The sequence below is a fragment of the Zonotrichia leucophrys genome, chromosome 5 (genome assembly GCF_028769735.1).
Source record: "Zonotrichia leucophrys gambelii isolate GWCS_2022_RI chromosome 5, RI_Zleu_2.0, whole genome shotgun sequence".
NCBI lineage: Eukaryota > Metazoa > Chordata > Aves > Passeriformes > Passerellidae > Zonotrichia > Zonotrichia leucophrys.
In genome coordinates, this window is record NC_088175.1 from 50,614,770 (window position 1) to 50,638,677 (window position 23,908).

The 23,908-nt window shown below is 40.1% G+C and overlaps 1 protein-coding gene across 1 annotated transcript; it reads right to left on the reverse strand.

Moving 5' to 3' along the window:
- Positions 1–5,983: 5,983 nt before the first annotated feature.
- Positions 5,984–23,751, reverse strand: SMIM38 (small integral membrane protein 38). Its single transcript, XM_064715526.1, has 4 exons — positions 23,379–23,751; positions 21,318–21,392; positions 11,189–11,281; positions 5,984–8,001 (listed from the first exon to the last, which is right to left on the reverse strand). Exon 4 carries the CDS (start codon positions 7,505–7,507, stop codon positions 7,307–7,309), a length of 201 nt encoding a protein of 66 aa, XP_064571596.1. The 5' UTR covers positions 7,508–8,001; positions 11,189–11,281; positions 21,318–21,392; positions 23,379–23,751; the 3' UTR covers positions 5,984–7,306.
- Positions 23,752–23,908: the final 157 nt, after the last annotated feature.

A 23,908-nucleotide genomic window follows, 5' to 3' on the forward strand; every position in this document is an offset into this window, starting at 1 on the left:
TCAGTTCCCACCAATCCACTCTTTTATGCCACTAGTTCTTATTGGCTACAGGTGTTGCCTGTTATCATCCAGCCTGCTCCTAATCTTTTGTAATAGGGTCCAGCTGCAACAAATTGGGGGATAAGATTATATTCTACATTACCCATACTGTGTCCTCCTACAGGATGAATTTGAAATCACTGGTTTTCCTGCACCAACACCTTCACTAGTGGCTTCTGTCAATTATATAACTCTGGGCAGGTGGAGAGAAAAGACCTGACTGATCTGAGGCCACTAATGATGAATCCTGTCAGATGGATATTTTGTAATAAATTTCTCCACCTTGCATTGTAATTCTCACATGCAGCCTGAGGAAAGGTAAGCAGGTTTTTTTTCCTTTTTTTTCAAGTTGGCAGTGGAGCCTACTCAAGGTCAGTTGCTTGGCGACAAGTTTCTCTGGCTACAAAATAAATATTCCACATCTGAAATATTTGAGAAAACACGGTTTTTCCTGACTACATTCCATAGTACTTGGGCCATGGGGTTTCCCAGAATAGTCTAAAATGTTAACAGGGTTACACAAAGGGGTACTTCCAATTGGATTATTGCTCTAAGACAGACACAGATCCGTCCCTGTACACAGCACTGCTCACATATTCTTTAAATAGTATGTTAAACCTGCTGCAGGGTCTGGAGCTCATGTGAAGTAGTTTAACTGCCTAGGAACAAATTAGCTGGCCGGACCCTGTGCCCTTCTAAATGTAGGCATGGTGGGAGACATTTTGCAGGGAATAAAAAACTGGAAATTGCTGTGTTCAGTCTGAGGTGCCTGCCAAGGAAAGCACATCTAAGGAAAGGGACAAGGGAGCAAGACACAAAACCAGATTATCTCACCACCAGGGATGCTCCTGGAAGTACCTGCTCTGGGATCAGCACAGACAGTGTGGGAATCACGTGTCTGCAGGCAGCTCCCAGATATCCCTGCCATCCTCCTCTGCATCCTTTTAGTACAGCACTGCCTTGTCCAGGACACAGAGAGTTGAAGCCAGTTCTTCCAACCCTCTCAAAACATTTGTCCCAGTCATCTATTCTAAGTACACTCACGGACAGATTCTTGTTTTTCAAATGCAAAGAGAAATACTGTGTCCTGGACCAGGAGGGAAGAACCCCGCAAAATCAGCTAACTCTGCACCTTTTCCCATCATAATGACAGGGGATATCTTCAAAAAGACTAAGAATAGGATAAGCATTTAGTGATGCTTCTTTAATACCCTTTTCAGCTCTCAGCACTCTGTAGCATAAAAATTCCCAGCACTTAACAACCCTTGATGAAGCCTTCTTCCATGAATTTGTCTTCGTACAATGACTAGGGAGAATAAACAACTAATTCTAGATTTTATGATTTGGTAATAATTCCCAGAAAAGAGCACCAATTATATGGAGTTTTTAAAAAACCTATGGTAAAGAAAAAAGTGTTCTTCAAAGAGCAAAATAGGGACTCTCCACCTCATAAGTATCAGTTAGAAACTGGATTGAAGAGTTTTAAGACTGCCAATTCTCAAAGGGAAGGCAGTCAGGAAATGGGTTTAAACTCAAAGCTATAGACACAGCTTCAAGTATTCCTTTAAATATAGGATCCAGGTTTCAAACTCACCTGGGCTTTAAAAAAAAAATTAGATATGTACCACTCATACTCAGTATGGAGATCTAAGGTCAACACACAAAATTAAAAGTCTCCCACACATACCTAAATGCTGTGGGTGTTTTCATTCGAAATATTTTTTTTTTTAATTTCTTCATAGACCCAGAGTACTCACATCTCAGAGCTGGAAGCTCCACATCTGTGGGATAGTCAACTGTGAAAAGGGTCTGGACACTAATTACACATATTAGCACCTTAGAGAGAAAGAAGTATTGGTTTCTCCTAATTCATAGAGGGAGGTAAAGGTACTTTTCCTCCATTTCGTTATACTCATTTGCCAAGGAGATTATTTTTCCCAGATGCTCCTGCCCCATTTGCTGGACAGGATGGACAGTGGTTGCTTTATAAATTCTCATGCTTTCTTCATTATCAGCACTTTGTCCACATTGTAGAAATTACTAATTTCCTCCTAATTTTCCTCCATAATGTGCGTGTTTTGCAGATGTTGATTGACACTTTTGCATATATCTGCATTATCTCAATATGGATTAAAAAACCAAACTACAGAAGAATTCCTCCTTTTGAATCTACTTATTTTACACATCTTACTTCAGATTCTCAAAATTTGATTTTCAGTGTAGTTGTTAGTTTGTTAAACTGGTACTAATTTATTGGTTAAACCAACAATCTGGAGTTTATGGTGATTGGCAAAGGCAAATAGCAAATCAGCAAAATAAGCAAATTAGGCCCAGGATCTTCAGGTAAACAGCCACAAAGCAAAGAATAAGTATCTCTAAGTGTTTTCATTTAGAACTCAATGACTGACAAAGAATCAATTTCCTCATCACTGCACTCAAAACTTGAGTCTTCCTAAAGCTCTGCATTTCATAGACTATCACACTGTTTCTGGGATATTCAAAGCATCGCTCCTGCAAGCTTCAGTCTCACAGCACTTTGCCCTGTGCAACAAATGATCAAAAGAAGCTGCCATGATACTCAGGGAACAAAGCAAAAATTGCATACAAATCCTTAATTCTATTACTGTCCTAATGTCAGTGCTCAACTTTGTCACATCCTGTTAATACAGCCCAGTAGATGCTCAGCATAAAATGCTCCACCAGCAAAACCAGAAATTTGCTGACACCCAAAAAGAAGAATGTTACTTAGGTTCTAGGATTGATACCAATATTCTAAAGGGATAGTGATCCAGCAAATGTTTTATCCAGTTCTTATCCCTCTGACAGCTTCTGGACTCTCTACTCCAAGTTCAAAGCAGTTTGGTAAAAAGTCTTAGCCTCCTGATTCATAGAATCATAGAATGCTGTAGGTCATATATTTCCAACTCCACTTTTGTCTTGTCTGCTGATTGTCCAAATTATCCCAATTTCATTAGTGTCTCCACTCTCACTCACTCCTGGAGCCAATACTCTCTCCTACATGGTGCAGTCCAGCTTGCCTTTCATTAACTATGCATGGCCCACCTACCCTCTTTAGCTAAAACTCACCATAATTTCTTTTACTTCCCTGCCAGCTTCCTTATCCTCATTTCCTCACATCATATCTGATCTTGTACGCCTTGAATCTGTGGTAGGTAGCTACATAATTTTCTTGATGTGAACAAGAGTTACATATCCCTGACAGGGCTGAGTAAAAATTATCTCCCAGAGTGGGACAACTACATCTTTTCAGGAAAAAAAAAAAAATCCAGTATTTTTTTAGCATGGGAAAAACAATGTATTTTTTTCTAGTCTTGTTCTTGGAAGACATTAAACTGTTCGGGCTGAAACCTTCTGAAGAGAATTCAGATGGAGGCAGACACCAAATGAAACATGGAAAAATTTAGTTTGAAAAGCTACTTTGACAAAGTTGTGAACAGCTGAAAATAACCCTTAAGGGCTGGAAGTGCCTGGCAGCCATAGCAGTAGATGCTGTTACAAGCCCTGCCTGCAGTGCAAGAGCCACCCTACCAGGTCAGCCCCTTCGGGAACAATCAAGCATAACCCAACTGCACTTCTGGAGTAACGCTGTGTCCCTGCCAACCAAACAAGGCAGGACTTCCGCCATTTAACTGTCCAACAATTTGGTGCCTCCATGAATCCTGACAGGGAGACCCTCAGAACACTTCTCCACTCTCCAGGGCTGTGACACAGAACATGAACTGCGAGATCGCCCCGAGCCCCAGTTTCTGAGGTGGCAGTTCATGGCAAACAGCTGGTGACTGGGCTCCCAGCTGTCCAGATTCCCTCTGTCAGAGTCAGTTGTAGCCCTACTTGTATCTGCAGCCTCTCCTCCCTGAATTTGGCTGTAATGGACCTACCTAGAGTAATTAGGCCACCTGTTGCATCGCCAGATCCATTTAAGGGAGTTCTTCGGCGCTCCAGTTTACACGGTTTGACAGGAATTGCTTAATTGTACCAGTGTAATGGCACTGCAAAGTGAAATTGTGGCATTATTTTAGTCAATAAATATAATTACGTGCTCAGACTACCGTGAGTTGTTATAATTAGTTCTACATACAGCCCATAAAATGTCAACTTTTTTGCACATTACATGATGTGGGATGGGAATTGTGTTGGCAGATGATTAGGATATTTACAAACAATTGAGTTTTTACAGCTCAGAAAGATGTTTTATCTCTGGTTAAAAAAAAAAAAAAAAGTATCAATTGTAGAACTTGAAAATGGCTATTTGTTTTGGGAGTAAATTTGGTTTTATTGGTTCCATTGTTACCACAAAAAAGGTCACCATAAATTAGCACAGTCCTAACACAGACCAATTCATCCATACATCATACAGTTTTATTTTTGGTTTAGATGCATAAAAAGGATCTATTTAATCTATATATACATATATATCCATATATATATATATATGTTCTCCACAATAATGTCTTCAGGCAAAGAGTGGGGTACCTTCTCAGTAGGTTACATGGTAATTTTGGCCACTGCTTAGCATGCAAATTATATAAATTAATATAAACATACCAAATAGATTTATATACAGTAGATTTTAATCAATATATTAAAAATAAAAATAATTTTACATTAGCAAGGATTTTAATATCACAGTATTTCACTTCAATTTTTCTTTTTCTTTACACATACCTTTGTTTCATGTCTTGAAAGGGCACTCCACCCTGTAATCTTCATTCACTCTGTCCACTGCTCAAAACTGACATTAAGCAATTGTTTATTTTTAAATAAATTCTTAAATGCAGACACAAAATCAACAGGGTATAAATATATTTTAAATATCTAAATGTCAGCACACTGGTCCATAGGAAATACCAGTGGATACTTTCAGATCATACCACACTTAAGGGGCTTAGATTTTTCTTATCTCCATGGAAAGAGAGAGGGAAAAGACCTATGGGGGTAAAGAGGAAGATCTCAATCTCCTTTATATTTTTCACTCCTAAAAGTGTGATAGTTCTAATTTTGTAATGCAGGATAAAGAGGATGGCTTCCCACATCCTGCAGGATGGGATAACAACAATATGAATGCAATGAGAAATTAACCAAGTTGCTATTAAAATTGCTTTGAATGCATAAGGAGTCTAGTAGGCAACAAGATCTAAATTAACTCTTCAGTCAAAATTCTTATGATTATTAAATTATTTAAATATGCTTCAAAACATGGATGTTCTAATAAATTGCTTGGAGTTGCAGCCAGTTTTACCACTGTAGGACACAGAGCAATATTATGCCAAATTATATTTGGCCAGACCACTCTTATAATCAGAGTGCAACTTATGTGACTAAAATAAGGTCCAAATCAGATGTTTTAGGTACATAAATACCAACAGATCCAGTCCATAGGGTATGGTCCATAACAAGACCACAAGCTCTGATTTACAGGGAAAACCTGAAACACTGCCCTGCAGGGACAAAAAAATGAAAAGTTGTCAATTCCACACTGATGTCAGTGCCAATATCCCCAAATGTTAAAGGCAGTAAACCACAACTTCACCTATATGGCTTCTCATTACATCCGCACTTTTAATTAATACAAACAGTATACTGTTTTGTATTGCTTGTCAAATGCAATTTCCATAGGACTGAAATAAAGAATGAGAAGATTTATTTCTTAAAGGCACTATCAATTTCTCCACAAGCTTTGTTTTGCACAAAACAGCTCAGAATAGCAATGATTAACTGAAAGAAGAAAAATGGATTACTGTCACTATTTTTCCAGTTACTCCTTATAAAAGGGATGTTGGCACATCAAGTAGACAACATGCACTTTCCTTTTGTGGTTTGCTGGTGTTGGAGAAACAAAAAATGGACAGAACTATCATTAAAATTAAGAAACAGACAAGGAGTTAGTTATATCTACATATAATTTATTGTTGTCTGGCAGGATTTCAAGCCCATGACATGCACCTTCATGCATTACAGGCTGTTTTGTAGATTGGTCATCCACCATAAATAAAATATGATGCTGAAATCAATTGACCTGACATTTACCCTGCTTCACTGCCTAAGCACATATCAACTCTCATGTCTGATTTTCAGGAGGCTCTAAAAGACAAAGTTACAAGGGCTGATGAGCAGTTACTAATGACAAGCCTGTAGGAGTGTGTGACTCATGAATGGGCCAGAAACTCTGTATGGGAATACTGTAGGCTTTTACCTAGCTCAACTCTGATATCATCATGTGAGCTACCAAGATATATAAAAATAAGTATATGAAGTAGTAACCTTCCCTTTCACATGAGATAGAAAATGATGAAACAAAAAAAAAGGATTTTTTAAAAAACAATTTTTAAAGATTAACTACGCCAAGGATAGAGCATTTCTAGGGCAAGGTAACACAATTTCCTTATCTTTACTGTAGAAAAATTTAGTTCTTAAAAGACAGTATTACACTGTTGTTTGACTTAATACAACACTATTTTAAAGAAGACAGTTCATTTGAAAAACTTTGCTTGCTTTTGCCAGGGAAGTTAAGAAATTACCAAGAAATCCCAAGTCACTTTGTCCTTGGGCAAATAGTCAAATCCTCCAGTGTCCTAGTAGCGTGCTTGTTTCAGGCTAGGCATGAAGGTCACTTGCAGGCTTTGGTATCAAAACTCACTCATGTTGTCATCCCACTTGTTGTTGGTGCTGAAGCACAGCGAGAGTCCATCAAACAATCTCTGAGACACAAATCTGTCTTCCATGGAACAGATTATTCCAGTGGTATCCACCTTGTACTGGTAACTCATATACATCACTTGCTAAGAAATGTGAATATTTGGAAGATTATGGTCAGCTAAAATCATTCAATCAGTTTCAGATCTGACTGGCTGGGAAGAGCCATGAAAAATTTGGTAACAAATCAACCAGCCAGGTGAAAATGTGCTCCTGCCAGCCCACAGCATGGCTTGAGGACACTGAGCACTCTTGGACTGCCCAGCAAGAGGGTTCTTTCCAGCTTGTTCACATCATTTAATTGGCAGAAGTCCACAAGTCTGTTCCCAACAGCAAATCCATGCCCAAGTCAGATAGGAAGTCATTTGACTCAATCAGTTGTCATTGCTTCCCCTCTGTCAGCATAGGGCTTTCCGAAGGATCTTCACTCAGCTGCAGTCTCAGCAGGTCATTTCTCTCTCATCAGATCCCACGGTAAAAGCTGCTCTAGCTCCATTTACCTTACCCAGCTCTCCCCATTGTCAATTCAAACCTGAACGAGCCTTTTGAAGTCTTAGTCCTCTTTTTTTGTGCCAGGAAACCTTTGGGACAGTTTATAATCTATATAAGCACTAAGACAGGACCACAAAATGAACCGTATTAATATAATTACAACCAGCAAAACCATCAAAAGGACTGATTCCATATTTAAGCTAGAATAAAGAGGTAATGTGAAAAAAAATACACTGGGAGATCTAATTATATAATGCAGCATTCAGTTCTACACAGCCAGCCCAGCAATTCCTCTAACATTCCAATCAAAGTGATCTCACTAGCATGTGAGAGAAGAGTCCAGCTGACAGATTTGGGACATGTAACGTACTATTTAGTCAAGAGGCCCCATGTGCTATTCATAAAGAATTAACAAACTCTTATATTGACAATGACAGTATTGTCAGAAGACCTTTGGAAGGGGGGAAAAAACCTCCATAAACTCCGTCTCTGTGAAGTTGAATTTTTTTTTTTTTGGCCCCTCTTTTCCAATGCTGATGTAATCTCCAAACATCTCCAGCAGCAGCTGCTCAGCGAAACCAGGCACCTTCTTCCTAGTCCCTTTCAGCAGCACACGCAGCACTTTCCAGCTCCCTCAAGACAATCAGGGCCTTTCTTTCACCAATTAGCTATCACTTCAAGAGTCCTGCGCTGTCCAACCAGCTCTTAAGAATGGTCTTTGCAGGAAACAACACTGGAGGAGCTATTTTTCCCCCCCTAGACAAATGAAAAGGGGAAGAAGGGGAGGGGGAAGAGGGGGACACAAAAAAGCACAAGAAAACAAATCAGAACACAGAAGCTGTCCAAAATGCATCGCTCATTTAGTACATGGACAAATGCAGAAATGTCCTCAACAGCCAAGGCTGGAGCAAAGCGCACACACACACAAACACAAAAAAAATGGTCCTAGTTTCTTTAGGAGATAGTTTGTTTAGTCGAATATGTTAAAAAGGTTTCATAGAAAGAAGTGCTCTTGTTACAGCAAGTCTGAGCTGCTCAAACTGAAATGGAATGAAACTCCTGTAAGATTATCCTCTGTTTCCTTATTTGGCTCTCCAAATGTAAAGCAGCATTATTTGAAGCAGACACTATAGGAAAGAACTCAGTTTAGCTCACTTTAAATATAGATGGATTGATGAAATGAGTAATTACTGGAACTGTTAAGATCTTTTCAGACTTACTAACTAGCAAGTTCCTTTCCCCAGAAACAGCACTTTCTGTCTAAAAAGAAATTAAAGCCTGATTCAGAGACATAAGGCTTTGAAAATTCTATGTTCTTTTTCCCTTAAATTCAGGGCACAGTAATACCTTGAGATTACAGGATACAGTAATATCCTTAGAGATGCCAAGTCCTCATTAGAACTAGCACAAACTCCAGGACCCACTTCAGAAGAAAACAAGGAACTTTTATTGATGTTTAAGCTATTCCTTGCCTGGGCCTGGACATGTGGAATTATGATGGCAAAACTGGGAAGAATCAGCAGTAAGTGAAATGACTTGGATATGGTTCAAGCAATAGCTCTGTGTCAGAGGTGCTTCCTCAATTTTTAAAAATTCTGCATTAGGCCAAATGCCTTACCAAAATGCTGGCTGTCAATATCCTCTCAAAGTATCACTTTCTGGTCAAATTTGTCCTTGATTGGGGTAACCTCATGAAAGTCAACATGTTGCCTACTACACAGCCAACAGAATCACATTTACACTGCAATTAAAAAAGCTAAATAAAATAATCTGTTCCCTTTTATTGAATGTGTATCCGAAGAAAAGCCCTGGACTTTGTAAACAGTTAAATGGTAGAGCAAAGCAAATACTTTCAGGGGTTTCAGGAGTTTGTTCACACTAACGGGTGTTCTCAACTATCATATGGATTCCTTAATGGAGGTGGAAAGTGTCAGAACTGATCAGATTGCTTCAAAGGCAAAAAAGTCTGACATATTGCCCTGCATGCGTTTATGAGGGAATGGGAATCAACTCAAATTCCTCTGTTCAGGAAGGCTCAACGAAGGGATGAGTACACAAAATCAGGATTAAGGAGGAATCTTTGAGGAGGCACACCAAACAATGTTTTTTTATACCTACAGATTGCAAAAGCTGCTGAGTTTAAAGGGACTGCTCCTTTCAACTAGCAAAGACTGCTGAAAAAATGCAGCAGGCTGGAGAGAACAAATAAATACACATGTATCTATTACTAGGGTCACCTACAGCTACAGGAAAATGGATAAAGGGGCCCAAAAGGTCTACCAGCTTGCCCTAAAGCAAAATCAACTACATCATTCCTGACAACTGTTTCTCTAACCTGCTCTTTTCTTTTAAGAGACCTACACTCACACAGATGAGAAAAAAGAAAATCATCATCTCATCTGAAAGGGATTTCAGCAGCAAAAACAGTTTGACAATCTGTTGAGTGGGTCCATTTGCTGCAACAAGACGGGGCTCCACAGTATGCACTCACTTGGGCAACTGGCTCATTTGGTAGCTGTACAATTAATTATTGGCTGAGGCGACAATACCTGAATTTTTTTTAGAGAAGCAGTATCTTTGCACCAGCCCATCTGGACAGGTCTAAGGAAAAGTGCATCTTTTGTGACAACCCTCTTCCTCCAGCGTGGTGCAAGGCAGCTGTCTGTGCTCCAGCAGCATTGCTGAAAACCACTGATTTCAGCATGAGCTGCAACACAGCACATCCCATGCCTTGGCCACCAGCTCCAGCTCACCATGCTAGCCCCGAGGAGCCTGGTGGCTACTTAAGGGCACACCCCAGGGATGAACTGGGGGTTCACTGCACTGCCAAGGGAACAGGTGCCTCCTCCTGCCTGGGCTCAGGAGCGGTGCTCAGCTCCGGCAGTCCCTGCGAGGTGTCAAAGCCAGAACAGAGGCGGCACATTCCTGGCGCCTGGCACCGGGATGTGCCCAGGACAGGCTGACACAACTTCCCTGCCAGCTGCCTGGGCAATGGCAGCTCCCTGGCTCCACATGCCACGGCTGTCAGCTTGGCAGCCTGCTTTTATTCACACACAGGAATGCTGCCCAAAATGGAAGGACATGCTTTCCTGCTTGGATTTCGCTCCCTGGGACAGATTTCCTCCCACGGAAAATTAATGGCACGGCATGAGCAGGGCAAATTTAAATGCCAAATGAAAACTGGTGTGGCTGGATTTTAGAAAATGCAGTTTAACATGGGTAGTTGTTCCTCTCTTTGCAAAGTATTTTGAGAACAAGTGAGGAAAAAGCACTATGTAAAGCCTATACATTGAGCATTATTATTTGGATTTTCCCAAATTTACTTTTTCACTCAACAGATGTTCCTAATGTCTGGCACCATTTTTAATGATGTGCCTTTTTTGAAGAATATGTGCTTTATCACCCATAAAAGCATCCTCTCTGTTCAAAGTTTATTTTATTAAAATCATTTTTTCAATCAGTCATCTCTCTAGGGAACAATGACATGATAGAACAGTATTTCTGATGGGCAATATTTTATCACTAACATGTGTTTTCAGCACACAACCAATATTACTACCCTATTCTGCTATAAATATTTATTAAAATCCTCTAATCTGTAACTATTTCCAAGATAAATTTAATACCTTGCTTTTAAATTATCACGTAATTAATTGTTCTGGTAAATGTCTATTGAAGGGTAGTTTAGGGGGAAAAAGTACATATTACACAGTCTTGTTGACTTTCAAAATGTAAGGCAACAGATTTCACATCTCATTTTCCAATTCCCTTATAAAGCAATCTCGTAAAGTATCACTACACTCCTAAAATTTTAAAATATCAAGCAAACTTACAAGTGGCAAAGCAGGCATTACAACAATAATCCCAAAACACTTATCACCAGTTTGAACTATATCCCAAAATATAAGCAAATTAGAATTAAAAAGCAGGATATTTGACTTACTGCATTTTCCACACATTCAAAAGTCAGGATATCTACCAAAGGAAGCAGGCAAGACTTGCAGGTGTTGGCAAGGCTAATAAGAAGTCCCGAGTTCTTGTTGAAAAAAAAAAGGAAAAATTCAAAACCAGCACTTATCTGTCAGAATCACATTCCTTCTACAGTTATCAGAGTCAAAAAAGGCACCTTGCTCCAGGTTACATACGTGAAACCTCCTGAGCAAGCATTCTACATCACACTGAAAACAAAGTACCACTTAAAAAGAGTCAGATCAAGATGTTACCGCTCTAGAGGACAAAAATCTGACATTCAGAGTCAATTATTTCCTATCACACCTGAGTTGTGATAACATGCACATATCAAGATCATTAAGCCCTGCACTGAGTCAAAGCAAAGTCAACACCTGCCCCACAAGTTTTCTCCCGGAAAATCCCCAGCAAACACACTCCTCCCACTGTAATCAGCTCAGTATGCCCATTTCTATGATCAAGAACAACAAGGACAGACAGAAGATACTTCATTTATTACATGTTTCATCCCTTAAGACTAACTTCAGCCTCCATAAAACCATAAGTATTAGTAAAACCCCTGCTCATCCTCAAAGGGGTCAAAAGTGAGATTTAAATGCAACAAAAGAGCACAAATCACAGGAAATAGCAATAAAAGTGAAGGGAAAGGACTAGAAGGAAATGTAACAAAACCTTATAAATCAGTCTTAAAAGTGATTACACAAAGACATCTGTATTTCCAAAAAGACTTGATGAAACCTCTGCTGTCATTCCATGACCACCTCCATGTGCTGCTGGATGGGGTAATGGTCAGCAGGAGACATCTTGGTTCACTTTCATTTACAGGAATTTCTTACTGGGAATGTGACCAGAATACGACCCAACAGTAGCAGAATAGATCACGTACAGGCCAAGATACTTAATGGCACCAATCAATTAAAAGATTAGCAATGCCCAAAACGTCCACCTAATTGTGAACAAGTATAAAAATACAAAAATACCTTGTGACTCAACAGATAAAAACCAGGGATGCATATTTAAATTTACGTTATAAAGTTCAGAGCAGTGTGTTATCAAGTAATTATTATCTTCTTAGCGATCAGAGAGATCATACACAATTTGCAAAGTTTTCACACTCGGATGCCCAATTTTTGGGGTAGAAAGAACCTCAGGGTTTTTTGCTGAGGAAATTAAGGAATTTTCACCAAAACTGACCAGGCACAATGATCTAGCCCTAAACCAACCTTTTCTGGTTGGTTTTCATCAGTAGATTTTTTTTCCCCCCACTGAATTAACAGAATTCACACCAATACAGCACAGAATTTAATGAGTACTATTTTTGACAAAACGTTTTCAACAAAGTGTCAGTTTTTCAAACATAGAAAACTGGCATAATGTGCTTCAGTTTCAACAAAGTATGTGCCAAGAGCTGCCTTCCAGAGCCCTACAATTCAAGATCAGTACAAACCAGACAGATCAGTCTTCAAACATTATGCAGCCAAGGCACTCATGCATAAAACCACAGTTTGAGCCTTTTGATGAGTGCTGTGGTCACCTGTCTCTGGGCTATTCCCAAGCCTCCCTTCACTTAAGATCCTTGTTTCCTTTTCACTGTGCAAAAATCAGACTGGGACTTTCAGAAATGTCACAGGATGGAAAACTCACTTCTCTCTCATCTGCAACTCCATGTCTTTGGCAGACCAGATCACTAGGATTATGCTCTGCCTGCATTGTACCAAAAAGAGTTCAGACCCAAACCTGCCTCTGGTTTACAATTAAATTTGGGTGTCCTGGTCATCCTTTGTTTTGACTGCATGAGCCAATAGCTCTGAGGTTAAAGTTCCAATGGTAGGTCCCTGGGCCTCCACAAGCTGCCATTTTCCTACAAAGTCCACCATGTGACAAACTTAACAACTCCAGAAAAATTCAAACTTTCTGAAACTAATCATAAGCAAAATGTGCTCTGGTGAACTACAGACCTTGGAAATGACTTGAATATTATATCACCCCACTCATAAAATGCAGTTATTGAAAAGAACTGTTACCCTTTATAAGTGATGGAAGGCAAACATTTCACATGCTGCATTGACACTGCTCCAAACCTCATTTTTTCACTTCAAAAATGAAAGTCAGGCTTTCAGCAAACTACATTGTGTTTTGAAGAGGTTTTTCATTCTATTAACAGGTTATCCTGCTTACTTTTAAAGTTTCTTTGCATACAAAAAGAAGGGGAGCTGGGGCAAAGAAGGAAAGAAAAGAGTCCATTTGAAAAAATTACACTGCTAGATTACAAGAGTTGAAAGCTGGTATGTAACTTTGCTCCGGGTGATCAAACTGCTAATCAGGAATGCTGTCGGGAACAGAATGGAATTCCAAATAAATTAGCCATATCCAAGAAGCCAATAAAACACGGGATTAAGGCTCACAAAGAAAACAAATTTATTCAGCCTACTTTATCAGAATTCTTAATAATGTGTACTACTTTTTCTCATCGCAGTCTGAGCTCTTCCACTGGAACAGTGTGGAGAAGGAAAAATGAGTTACACTCCATAAATCTCCTACTTGTACAGACACCTAATAATGTTACAGAGAGCAAGACACACAATGCCATTCTGTATAAATACATATGCTTATCACAGCCATGGGAGAAATGTGCAGATTTATTTCTCTGACTTTATATCTGAGGCACCTGACCAAAGAAAAGATGCTACACACTTCTGGGAAAATCTACAAAGCTGAAAGAAAAGGTTAGAACTTCACTAACCTCCATGCTAAAATGAGATTCAATACCACAGTACATATATTGAATAACTAACTACAAAAATAAATCTCTCTCCTCTATGACAATCTCATTGCCTCATGTTTTTCATCAAGTATAACAAGGAAAATTTGCAGTACTGTGGCTGAGGTACTGTCTGCAACTCAGAGCATTTGCTGTTTTCACCTCTGACAGCATCCCAGAGAAACTCTTCATAATAGCTTATGCCAAAATCACAGGAACATTAGAAGAGGTGCTTAAGTTCCTTGAATTCGAACTTCAATCTTTTTCAGGCTGGTTTTCCTCATCTGTGAAATGGAGATTATACTAGGCTCTGACTGTACAGCACTTTGGAGACAGAACTAAATTTTTGAAGCATTTTTGTAACAATAAAATTTTAAAAAGGAGATAAAATACTCACAAGAATTACTTCATGCAGGATCTAGACACATAGAGAAATATGCTCTTGTGATAGAAATGCATGTACCATCCTGGATTCTGAGAAAATTAGGTGAATCATAAACATATTCTCACTTCAAGCCATACATTGTTCAGCACACTTATTCACTGAAAAACAAGAGACTGAGGACAATACTACTTGCATTTACATGACTCTGCCACATTTCCCTGAGAATCTGTGCATGCAGGCATTTCCTATAACAAAATTCATCAAGCAAAGCACCAGCTAAGTGTGAGTGTTGGGGATTCATTTGTCAGGTGGTTCCCAGCCATGGCACTGTCCTGCTTTCCAAATGACCAGACTGCATGAGCCATTTTATATCCATGGTTGGTATACCAGGTATTTTCTAAAGAATTTTTGTCTCAGAAAAGAGGGGGACATCAGTTACCCCTGCAAGACACCAGTTGCATCTCCTCCCCTTCCCATGATGAAACAAATTAAATGCTATTTTTACCATCACCACTGTATCTAGTATTTTAATAAAGCACAAAAGCACGTCTTTTATGAAATGTGACGTACATTTTTTTTTTGCCAAGTGTTTCCTCCTCCCTGTAAGAAGATATTTGCATAAATATGGAAAGAAAAGAATATATTCCCAAATTCTCTTCTCTGGAATTGCACCTCCAGAGAGTGACGGTCAGATGATGAAAGCCATTGCTGTACCACCAAGCCATGTGACTGGAAGGGTTCTGTCTATATCTCAATGCCTCCATTAAATGCACATTAAAAAATGTTTGATTCGCATAAAATATTTTAAATTAAATATAAACTATGCTGTTTGCTCAGAAAAAAACCCCAAGGAAGCAATAAGCACAAAGAAAACTTTGAATATCAAGGAAAAGCACAGATTTTCATTTTCAAAGGGGTCTCCTTGGATAAAAAAAAATTTTATGATTAACTACTGCAAGAAATTTTTGATTCAAGGAACAGCAGAAAAAGATATTTCCCCAGAGATGCAGAGCACATCAACAAACTGTTTGAAATCATTTGAGACAATAATTGTGGCAAATGAACTCCTGGTCTAAAAAAAGTTACCCTGTTCTACCTTGACCTGCCAAACAGGGCTGTGTACACTCTGCATTAATGGACAATTTGTGGGCTTGAGCTGAGCACAGGTGCAAGTGCTTGAAGATTTGGGGTGGATTTCTGCATTGCCAGGATACAGACCCAGGATTTCTGAGGGAAGAGAAGGACGATGGCTGCTGGCAAGGAGCAGTGCCTCTACACTGACTTGCTCTTGGCTGATCACAGGCCAAGGAGATGCATTCTGGATTACCACACTAAATATTTAGCTTTACAAAATAATGTCATAAGTTAGAGCTTGATCAGCAAGTGCACTCCTCTTGTACCCTGAAAACAGCATGATTGAGGTATGTCTGAGATTTTTTTCAAAAAAACCTCAGAAAATAAAGCAAGTAGGTGAAAGGTAACTGTATCACTTTACAGACACAATCTCCCCTCTGATTACGACTAATTAAGATATTCAGCAGCCTTAAAACAATACCTTTTTTAAATCAATGTACCCAGCCAGCATCCACAGCTTTTTGTGATGACAAATGCCCTTTGAAAGAGTTAATAGGCAAAGGTTTGTACTGGCAATGAATAGGGCTACCTTTAATTGATCCAAGAGCCTTAGAGAGCTGTCTTATAGCATGATGATGTATTTGGGTTGCAAGTAAGCCAAAATAAGCATAAAGAAAATCTGTAAGACCATGAGACCTTTCATTTTTTCATTGCAGGGGGGTGGAACTGCTGGGGAAAATGAGAGAACTATGATGGGGTTATCTTTGTGCTCTGGTACTTAAAATAGATAAAACGACAGAAATTTTGAGGAAAAGAGAGGAAGTGATCAGGTCATAATTCTTAGAATAAACATCAAGATGTACGGAAATGTACAAAACAAGCCTTCTTCGGAATTAAAAAAACAGCCTTGAAAAAAGAGGAGATGACCTAATGGTATAAAGAAACATTGATTAAAGAGATACCCAGAGGGAGAAAGATATTCCATCAGCTTTAACAAACACTGCATGGCCCTGCATTCCCTCTTAACTTCTCAAGTAAGGGGAGAAAAAATTCTCTGTGGAAGAGGCAGTCACATGGAACCATTTATAAATTTTCCCTTTATTCCCCGTTCACTTTTGCATGGTTTTGTTCAAGATGTACAGGAAATGCGCACACTGAAAGCAACTCACAAAATTAAACATGATAGGTTAGTTGTGAATATTTTACGCTGTGTAGCCAAAGAAGAAACAAAAAAAAATTTTATAAGGAATATAAAATCCATTAAATCATGTTTTTTCTTGATGAGATTGATTATACATTACTATTACCTAGTAATGATGCAAGCAGTCTATCCATGCTTATACTAGTCTTTCATCAGAAACTCACTTTTGGCAGAGTTCCTCCCTCACAAAGCAAAAGCTAAACAGACTTCCTTAAACTTCTACAGGTGCAAACTTTATGTTAAGGTAGAATTTTTCAGGAAAGTCTGAGGCAAATCAGACAAGAAAATTCCTAGTCTAAAATACTATTTTCAAATGGAATTACTGTGCAAGCATACTATCAACAACCCTGTAAAAAAAAAAAATCAAACAGTAAGTTGTTAGCATCTGAGATTTTCTTAGAAGACAGATATGGGAGGAGCTACGAAAAAAAAGTTGACATTGCTCCTCAGAAATAAAGAAGCAGGGAAATAAAATATCCTGCTCCAATATATGCATCCAGATGCATTAGGAAAAGTGAGTCAAGTGCAGTTTCAATCTGCAACTGGGAACAGACAGGCTGTTCTCAAATTCCTGTTCATCCCAGAGCCATAAACAAGCCCTCTTCTAGCAGCCATCCAACAGAAAAAGGTACAGAGCCTTCATTGTGGTCTGGGTAAAAATAAGGATTGAACTCAACTCTCAAAACAGCAATACATTCCCCCATTAGGAATATTTGCCTCCTGGGAGTCTTCCCCTATGCTACAAAGCTCTGAGGAAAAGAACAGATAAAGACTACACGTCACAACTTCCATTGACATTTCCCAATTAACCATCCTAAGCCCACATCACCAACCACCACAGAATTACAACCATACCAAGGTCAGCACCAGCTGCATCCTTCAAAATAACCCCTCACTTCAAGGTTCAAATTAGCAGGTGAGGAGAACCAGGACATGAGGACTGTGGCAATCTACTATGGAAAGCTGAGACAAGCTGTGCACATCCTTGCTTACTTCTGCATGAAGAGACTCAAAATACTGTTTGTATTTTGTGTTTTGAGTTGCTTTCATTTTCAAAAAAATTAAAATAATTTTGAGAAAGTCTTCTCTCCTTGTTCCATTCACTTTCAATTCAGACTCCCAGAATCTTCCATTGTAATTTAAAGACAAAATATTTCCTTCCACCTTATCGGGCAACATGTAAATTCTAGCTCCCAATGGGTTTTCTGAAATGTAATAAAATAAATTAAAAAAATATTAGGATATCCAAGGACGTTTAGAGGTTATCAAGTTCTTTTGGAACAATTTAAAAATTAACTGCTTTTTGTGCAGGGGACAGCAGGTGGATTGCCCATCCCACTCTCCCCACTGGTGCTTTACCATGCAGCGCTTTACTGCATGGTAAAGCACCAGCGTTTCACAAGATAGAAGTCAATCATATCACAAAATAAACATGTCCACTAACTTCTTATTCAACACCAAAAAAGTGGCTTTTAAAGTCCCTTGCAAACTACTATATTATTCCATTATATGAACTGGTACAATCAGCTTATTTGTAGGATTCTCTGTACTATTGAAGATTTCTACTGCTGCCCTTGGGGACAGCCTACAGAAAAAGCGTCAATATTCAGATCCTGTTCACACAATTCAATTTCACCAAAGAACACACTGAGAAAGGCACTTTGATAGCAGATACCAGCAAAATCTGAGCCATTTCCCCAAATGAAGCCTTAAGGGTGTTTACAGGTCTGTTTGTTTACACAGAGACAAAACATGACCCACCTGGAAGCACCAGTGGGAGCCAACAAAGCCCTACAAGGATGGCATCTCTCTACAGACTCAAACTGACCACCAATGCCAAAACTGTAAGAATCCCATAACCACAGGCTTATCTTTGACCAAGCAAATACTCTACTGATAAGAAACTGAGGTGTGGAAAGTCTGAATAGAAATTAACCCAGATTTTCCAAGGGGCATCTATTTTACAGCTACCTTTTGAAGCTAAGAGAAACAACATTTTTAAAGCCAGGTCATATTGTATTCTTGAAGGACTTTCTGTATTTGGTTAATTTTCACTCCTGCTTACACGTGCACACGCAGATACCTGGAACAGCTAAAACAGACTTCAAGGTGGGAAAAACTGAGGAAGAAAGAGAAATGGTGTCAAAGATGGACTCAGTTTCAGAGAGAACACTAAACCCATCAGTTTTTGTCCCTCATGCAGGTGCTCAGACAAAAGTTTCCCAGGTTCCTTATAAACTGAAAAAACCTTCCTGAATAATTTACATTTTTCAAAAATGGTCTCCAGCAAGCTTTACCTAAGAGCTAGCTGAGCCTCCTTGCAAAATGTGCTGTTTAACTGAGGTTTCACTAGACTATCATCTACAATCCCAGGCCCAAATACAGGGAAATAAAACCCACAATGTTTTCCCAAAGGAGGCAGGAGTTTACACACTGTATCCTGTAAAGAGGCAAGAGGCACAGATAAAGTTGTGCTTTCAGCTCCACCAGAATAAATCCTCAGGAACTCCACATTGACAGAAACCTCCACCCTAAACTCTCCAAGGACTTTCCTCAGCTCAGCTGAGGATACTAACGAAGCAAACTCTGATCCTCTTTTTTTTCCTGGAAATGTGCTTGACAATTCAACATTTTTGATGTAAATCCTTTAAAAGACTGTGATGGCACCAAGTAAGGAACAGGATAGGGGAAAACCTGTTTCCGACTCCTCTGTGGGGGGACCATTAGGAGGAGGGTTAATAGCCCTGGGCATGCGATCAAATTAAGGTTAGCGCCAGTTCCCCCAGGCTTTCCCTTGCCATCAGCAGCTTCCCCAGGCTGGGCAGCTCACCCTCATCTCCTCTCCAAAGACAGCTCTTAAACAGAAGCACAACAGTCTGCTGGGAGGAAACACAAAGATAATCACACAACTAACTTATATGGACAAAGTATGAAACAGGCCGAGGGAGGGCAAAGAGGGAGGGAGCCTTTGATAGCTTCACCTTTAGAGCAATACAAACCTAATGCACATTAAAAACAGAGAGGTGGGGGGAGCTGGAATCCAGACCTTCCCAACATGTGGATTGCAGCACTGAAGCAGCCCCGAGTCTAAACAAGGCTGGAGTTAGCATTCAGAGCACACAGCCCAGCAGAGTATGGGAAAGGGATCGAGCAGCCAGCCCAAAGAGCTGGCGCCATGAACTGACGAGCAGAGCGCAAGTGATAAAGATTTACTGCGAGAGAGGAGGAAACAGTCCGCTGGCCCGATTAGAGCTGTGAATACCGAGTTGTTCAGGGAGGATTTTGCAGCTGACTGATCACAGGCTGTCGGAGCAGGCCTTGGACAACAGCTGCAAGGCTTGCTGGGCTGCAGAAACAAAAGGCGCCTAGCACGGTGCAAAGAAAGAGTTGACAGGTTGTTGTTAGCAGTGGCAAACGTGTGAGGTATGTCACTGTGTGTGAGACGGGCTGGGCGGGGGTGCTGGGGAAGAAGGAGGGCAAGAAGCACAGGCAGCACTCAGAAAAAGAGGGGGCGTCGCGGGGGAGGGAGCAGGGACACAGGCTTGGTCAAAGCGTTTTCCTAAAATCAGGCCGGTGTTTGTAAGGAGGACAATCACAAGGTCTGTTTACTGCTGCCAAGATGAATTAGCCCATCGTCTCATTTATAGGACGAATCCGGTGGCACAGACTATAAGGTGCATGGCATTAAAGGGACTAATTAGACGATTCTGGCAAATCTGAATTAAGACTCTTTCTTTCTTTGAAAGCTGGAAAGCATTTCTCAGGACTCCAGTCAGATGGCTTAGGTTTTGTTGGGCCTTTTCTTTCCCTTCTGAGAAGGGATATCTTGTGCAATTCCCTAACTCACAAGGGTCTACTCTAAATTCTGCTCTGAGCTTCAACAACAGTTGTTAGGAAGCTGCTGGCATTTACATCGTATCTAAAAAGGTCCAAATGAAAATCCTGGATTCTGCAGGAATTCAACTCCCAGGGACAAACTTTACAGCTGGTCCCTCCTGTTAAGAATAGGCTAAACCAGAAGCCCAAATGAGAACATACCTGAGCTAGGAGCCTGCAGCTGAATTCTCACTCACACACACAAAACAAGCGAGGTTTTTCAAAAGATGGCTTCTAATCTGACACCCACCCCCTTCAAATCCAGTGCCTGCAGCCAAGTACTTTTCCCAAGCAACTCTGAGCTTTCTGGAGCCGTGGTTCACTTAGCATATGAGTACTGGGCAGGAATGTATCAATGAAACTCCAGAGATGATCAAAGACAGGAGCTGGAGAACAGGAGACCTTACTTTCAGCTCCCTGTTTGGCAAGTTTAGGATTCAGTTCTTAAAGTCTGGCAACATTTTTACTCCAATTGTGACCAAAACAAAGTGTTCCAAACACCTCCGAAGCAGTGGTGCATGCTGTTTGCACACAACCACTATATTACAGTGGTCACTATTAAAATGTTTTACAAGCAACTAAGGTTACCATGGCATTTACAGCATACTCCTAGAAGGCAATACCATGAAAATCACAGAAACATCCAGCACTGCAAGCTGCAAATATCAGATGTTCCATAGTAATTAGTGACACGTTGTAAAGCAGAGGCTTCTTGCATTTTAACACACATATCTATCACCAGCAAATAGGAGATGCTACAAAATTGCAGTGGCCTTTAGAGTGTTCAATCAATTATACAAACAAACCTTATTTTGATTTTTCTCTTCTAAATGGTCTCTGGGACCCAGTTAGTCTAGTCCCAATGAGCAGCACTTGATACACTGTAAAGGGAATACAGAACAAGAGGCATTTCAAGGCTTCTAACACAGCTCCATTCTCCCAATATATATATACAAAAAAACCAACCCAGTGTGCAGAATACTCCATCTAGGGGCAGAAATGTGACTCAAAATTTCCTTAGCCTTTGCTTTGACATGTGTTAACCTCATTGTACCAGGTCTGAGTGCATGAGAAGCAATCAGGCATTTCACAGAGGTTCTAAATAGCTCTTCTTCAGTATGAGTCCATATATTTTTACTTTTTCATTTTTTAAATACAGAGCTTCCAGCTTGAGTTTCTGCTTAACAGTGATGAAGAACACAGGCACCACTTTTGTACACCTACTAGCAACTGGACTATACTTTAAACTACAAATATTATCTTAGGAACCATTTATAATCCATCATCCCCATATGCTCGAAGTTTTCAGCTAAATAAGGGTGGCCAGTGAGCTCAACTAAAAAGAATACTGAAATGCCTGAAGGACTACTTGTGTAACTATATTTTCGGATGTAATTGTGCTTCTGCTGGGGTCAAAGCAAAGTCTGAATTTGAGTGCAATGAGAGTAGAAATAATTCATGGCAGAGGTATATTTCTGAGTCACAAATTCTCCCTCTAGCTGGATAATTCAACATAATTTATGATTAATGGCATTTGTTCACCAAATGTATTTGAGAGCAATGTATACAGCAGACAGAAGCAACAATTCACAGGCTCTGAGAAAACCCTGAAAATATAAAATAATCCCCTTTAAGAACTTTTTTCTTTATAAGGAAAAATTTGTTACAGAAGTGCATTAAGCCTTGCCTTCCAGTGATGTTTTCGTTATAAAAATCACTTTTAGCTGACAAGTCCTCATTGATCTTCCATAGTCAGCAACGGGTTACGGCTTGTCCATAATGTCACAGCTTTCCACTGCACTGTGTCTCGCTCTTTGTCTCTCTGGTACAGACAGGCTGCTTCTGAAGCTGTTGTAACACTTTGGAAAGCAATCAAATTACTTCCTACATTTGGTCTCCTAAAACACCTCTGCTTGATCCCCCTCCACTCTTCCTGTTCAGCCTCTCAGTCCCAAATCTCATACTTCATAAATGCAGAGGTTAGAATTTTCTAGACACCACTTTAATTTTTCAAATAGCAATCCAATTACTGAGCAAATTGGCACATGTGCCTGGTTACATAGTGACTTGGCACTGCCTCCACTCGCTGCTGGCAGTGATGAATGTGTTTCCCCTTCAGCCCTCCTCATCTATCTGCCCCAGCCTCCGAGCCAACACCAGTGACCACATAAGGAGAGTGCCTGGCAGCTGCAAGCCTGAGGTGCCAAGAGGCAGATTGTGTTCTGTAGCAGCAGGATCTGGGGCTGTGACTGGCTTCCTGGCTAGTCTTTTGTAAGACCTTTTCCATGGCCTCTAGGTTGGCTCTAACGAAGCCTGTAGAAATGCCTGCAGGGAGCTGGTATAGAAGTGAGTTAAGTCAAAGGTTTAATTTGGTTTCTAAAGTGAAGTGAATGTATACTGGCCTTCTCTTTCCACCCTGCAATTATATTCCTGCCACATTTATGTGAAAATACAGTATTCAGTCAACAATAGGAGTGCATTCCTGGGTATGTCTGCACCACATATTGGGGCAGAGATCGCCAAGCCAGTCTCAATTAACTTTGCTGCAGAACCAGGAGCAATATAGCCGTGTTTGTTTGCTGTGACACCCGAGCTAATTAACTATGTGTGGCAGTAACAGAGCTTTACTGTTTCTGGCACCGATGCTGCTGTCCCTGTGTGGCAAACTGCTACAGACATGCCAGCTCACTTGGAGGTAACCATAGGGCTCCCCAAGCCAGTGCTGCTTTGCACTGCCCTGATGTGTTTAGGAAAACCCCAGGAACTGGCAGGAATTTGTTGGCCATCACATGAGAGTGGCAAGGCTACAGATGTGGTTACAGTAAATGTGGACTGTTCCACCCCAGTCACATTCTTTCAGTACTCACAGCATGATGGTCACAGAGCATCTTTAAGTAATGTGTTGAGCATCTTGAGCAGCATCTGTCACATGTGCTGCTTTCTCAATATCTCACTTCCTCCTCCAGGGGCAAAAAGCTGGACAAAGATAGTGTAAATGTTTCTCATAATTGCTTTTTTTTCTTTCCCCCCCAAGAAATTTGTGTCTTATTAATAAGTGAACTTCTTTAGACTATTTAAAAAGCCATTTTCAATTATTGCAATGAAGCAGATAAGAACTTTCCCACAACAGGATAGCTTCTCCCCATCTGGGTGTTTTTTTTGACCCCCAAGAAATTAACTCTCTTAAAATAAATGAGTGCAGGTTCCAACGACCAGAGATGCACTATGATCCCTGTAATTCAAACAGGCTTTGGTGAAGGTAAAAACAAAACACAACTTGCCAGCTCTTCCTCTTTTGGAATTCCACCTCAGGCATACCAAGAAGCTACTGGAGAGAATCAGAGTTATTTGTCCAGCAAATTTCTGATGCAGATGATAGTCTGGAAAATATCTGAGT

Excerpts from the sequence above, each read along its gene's own strand:
- SMIM38 (XM_064715526.1), bottom strand. The coding sequence starts at position 7,507 with ATGCTGCATTATATAATTAGATCTCCCAGTGTATTTTTTTTCACATTA.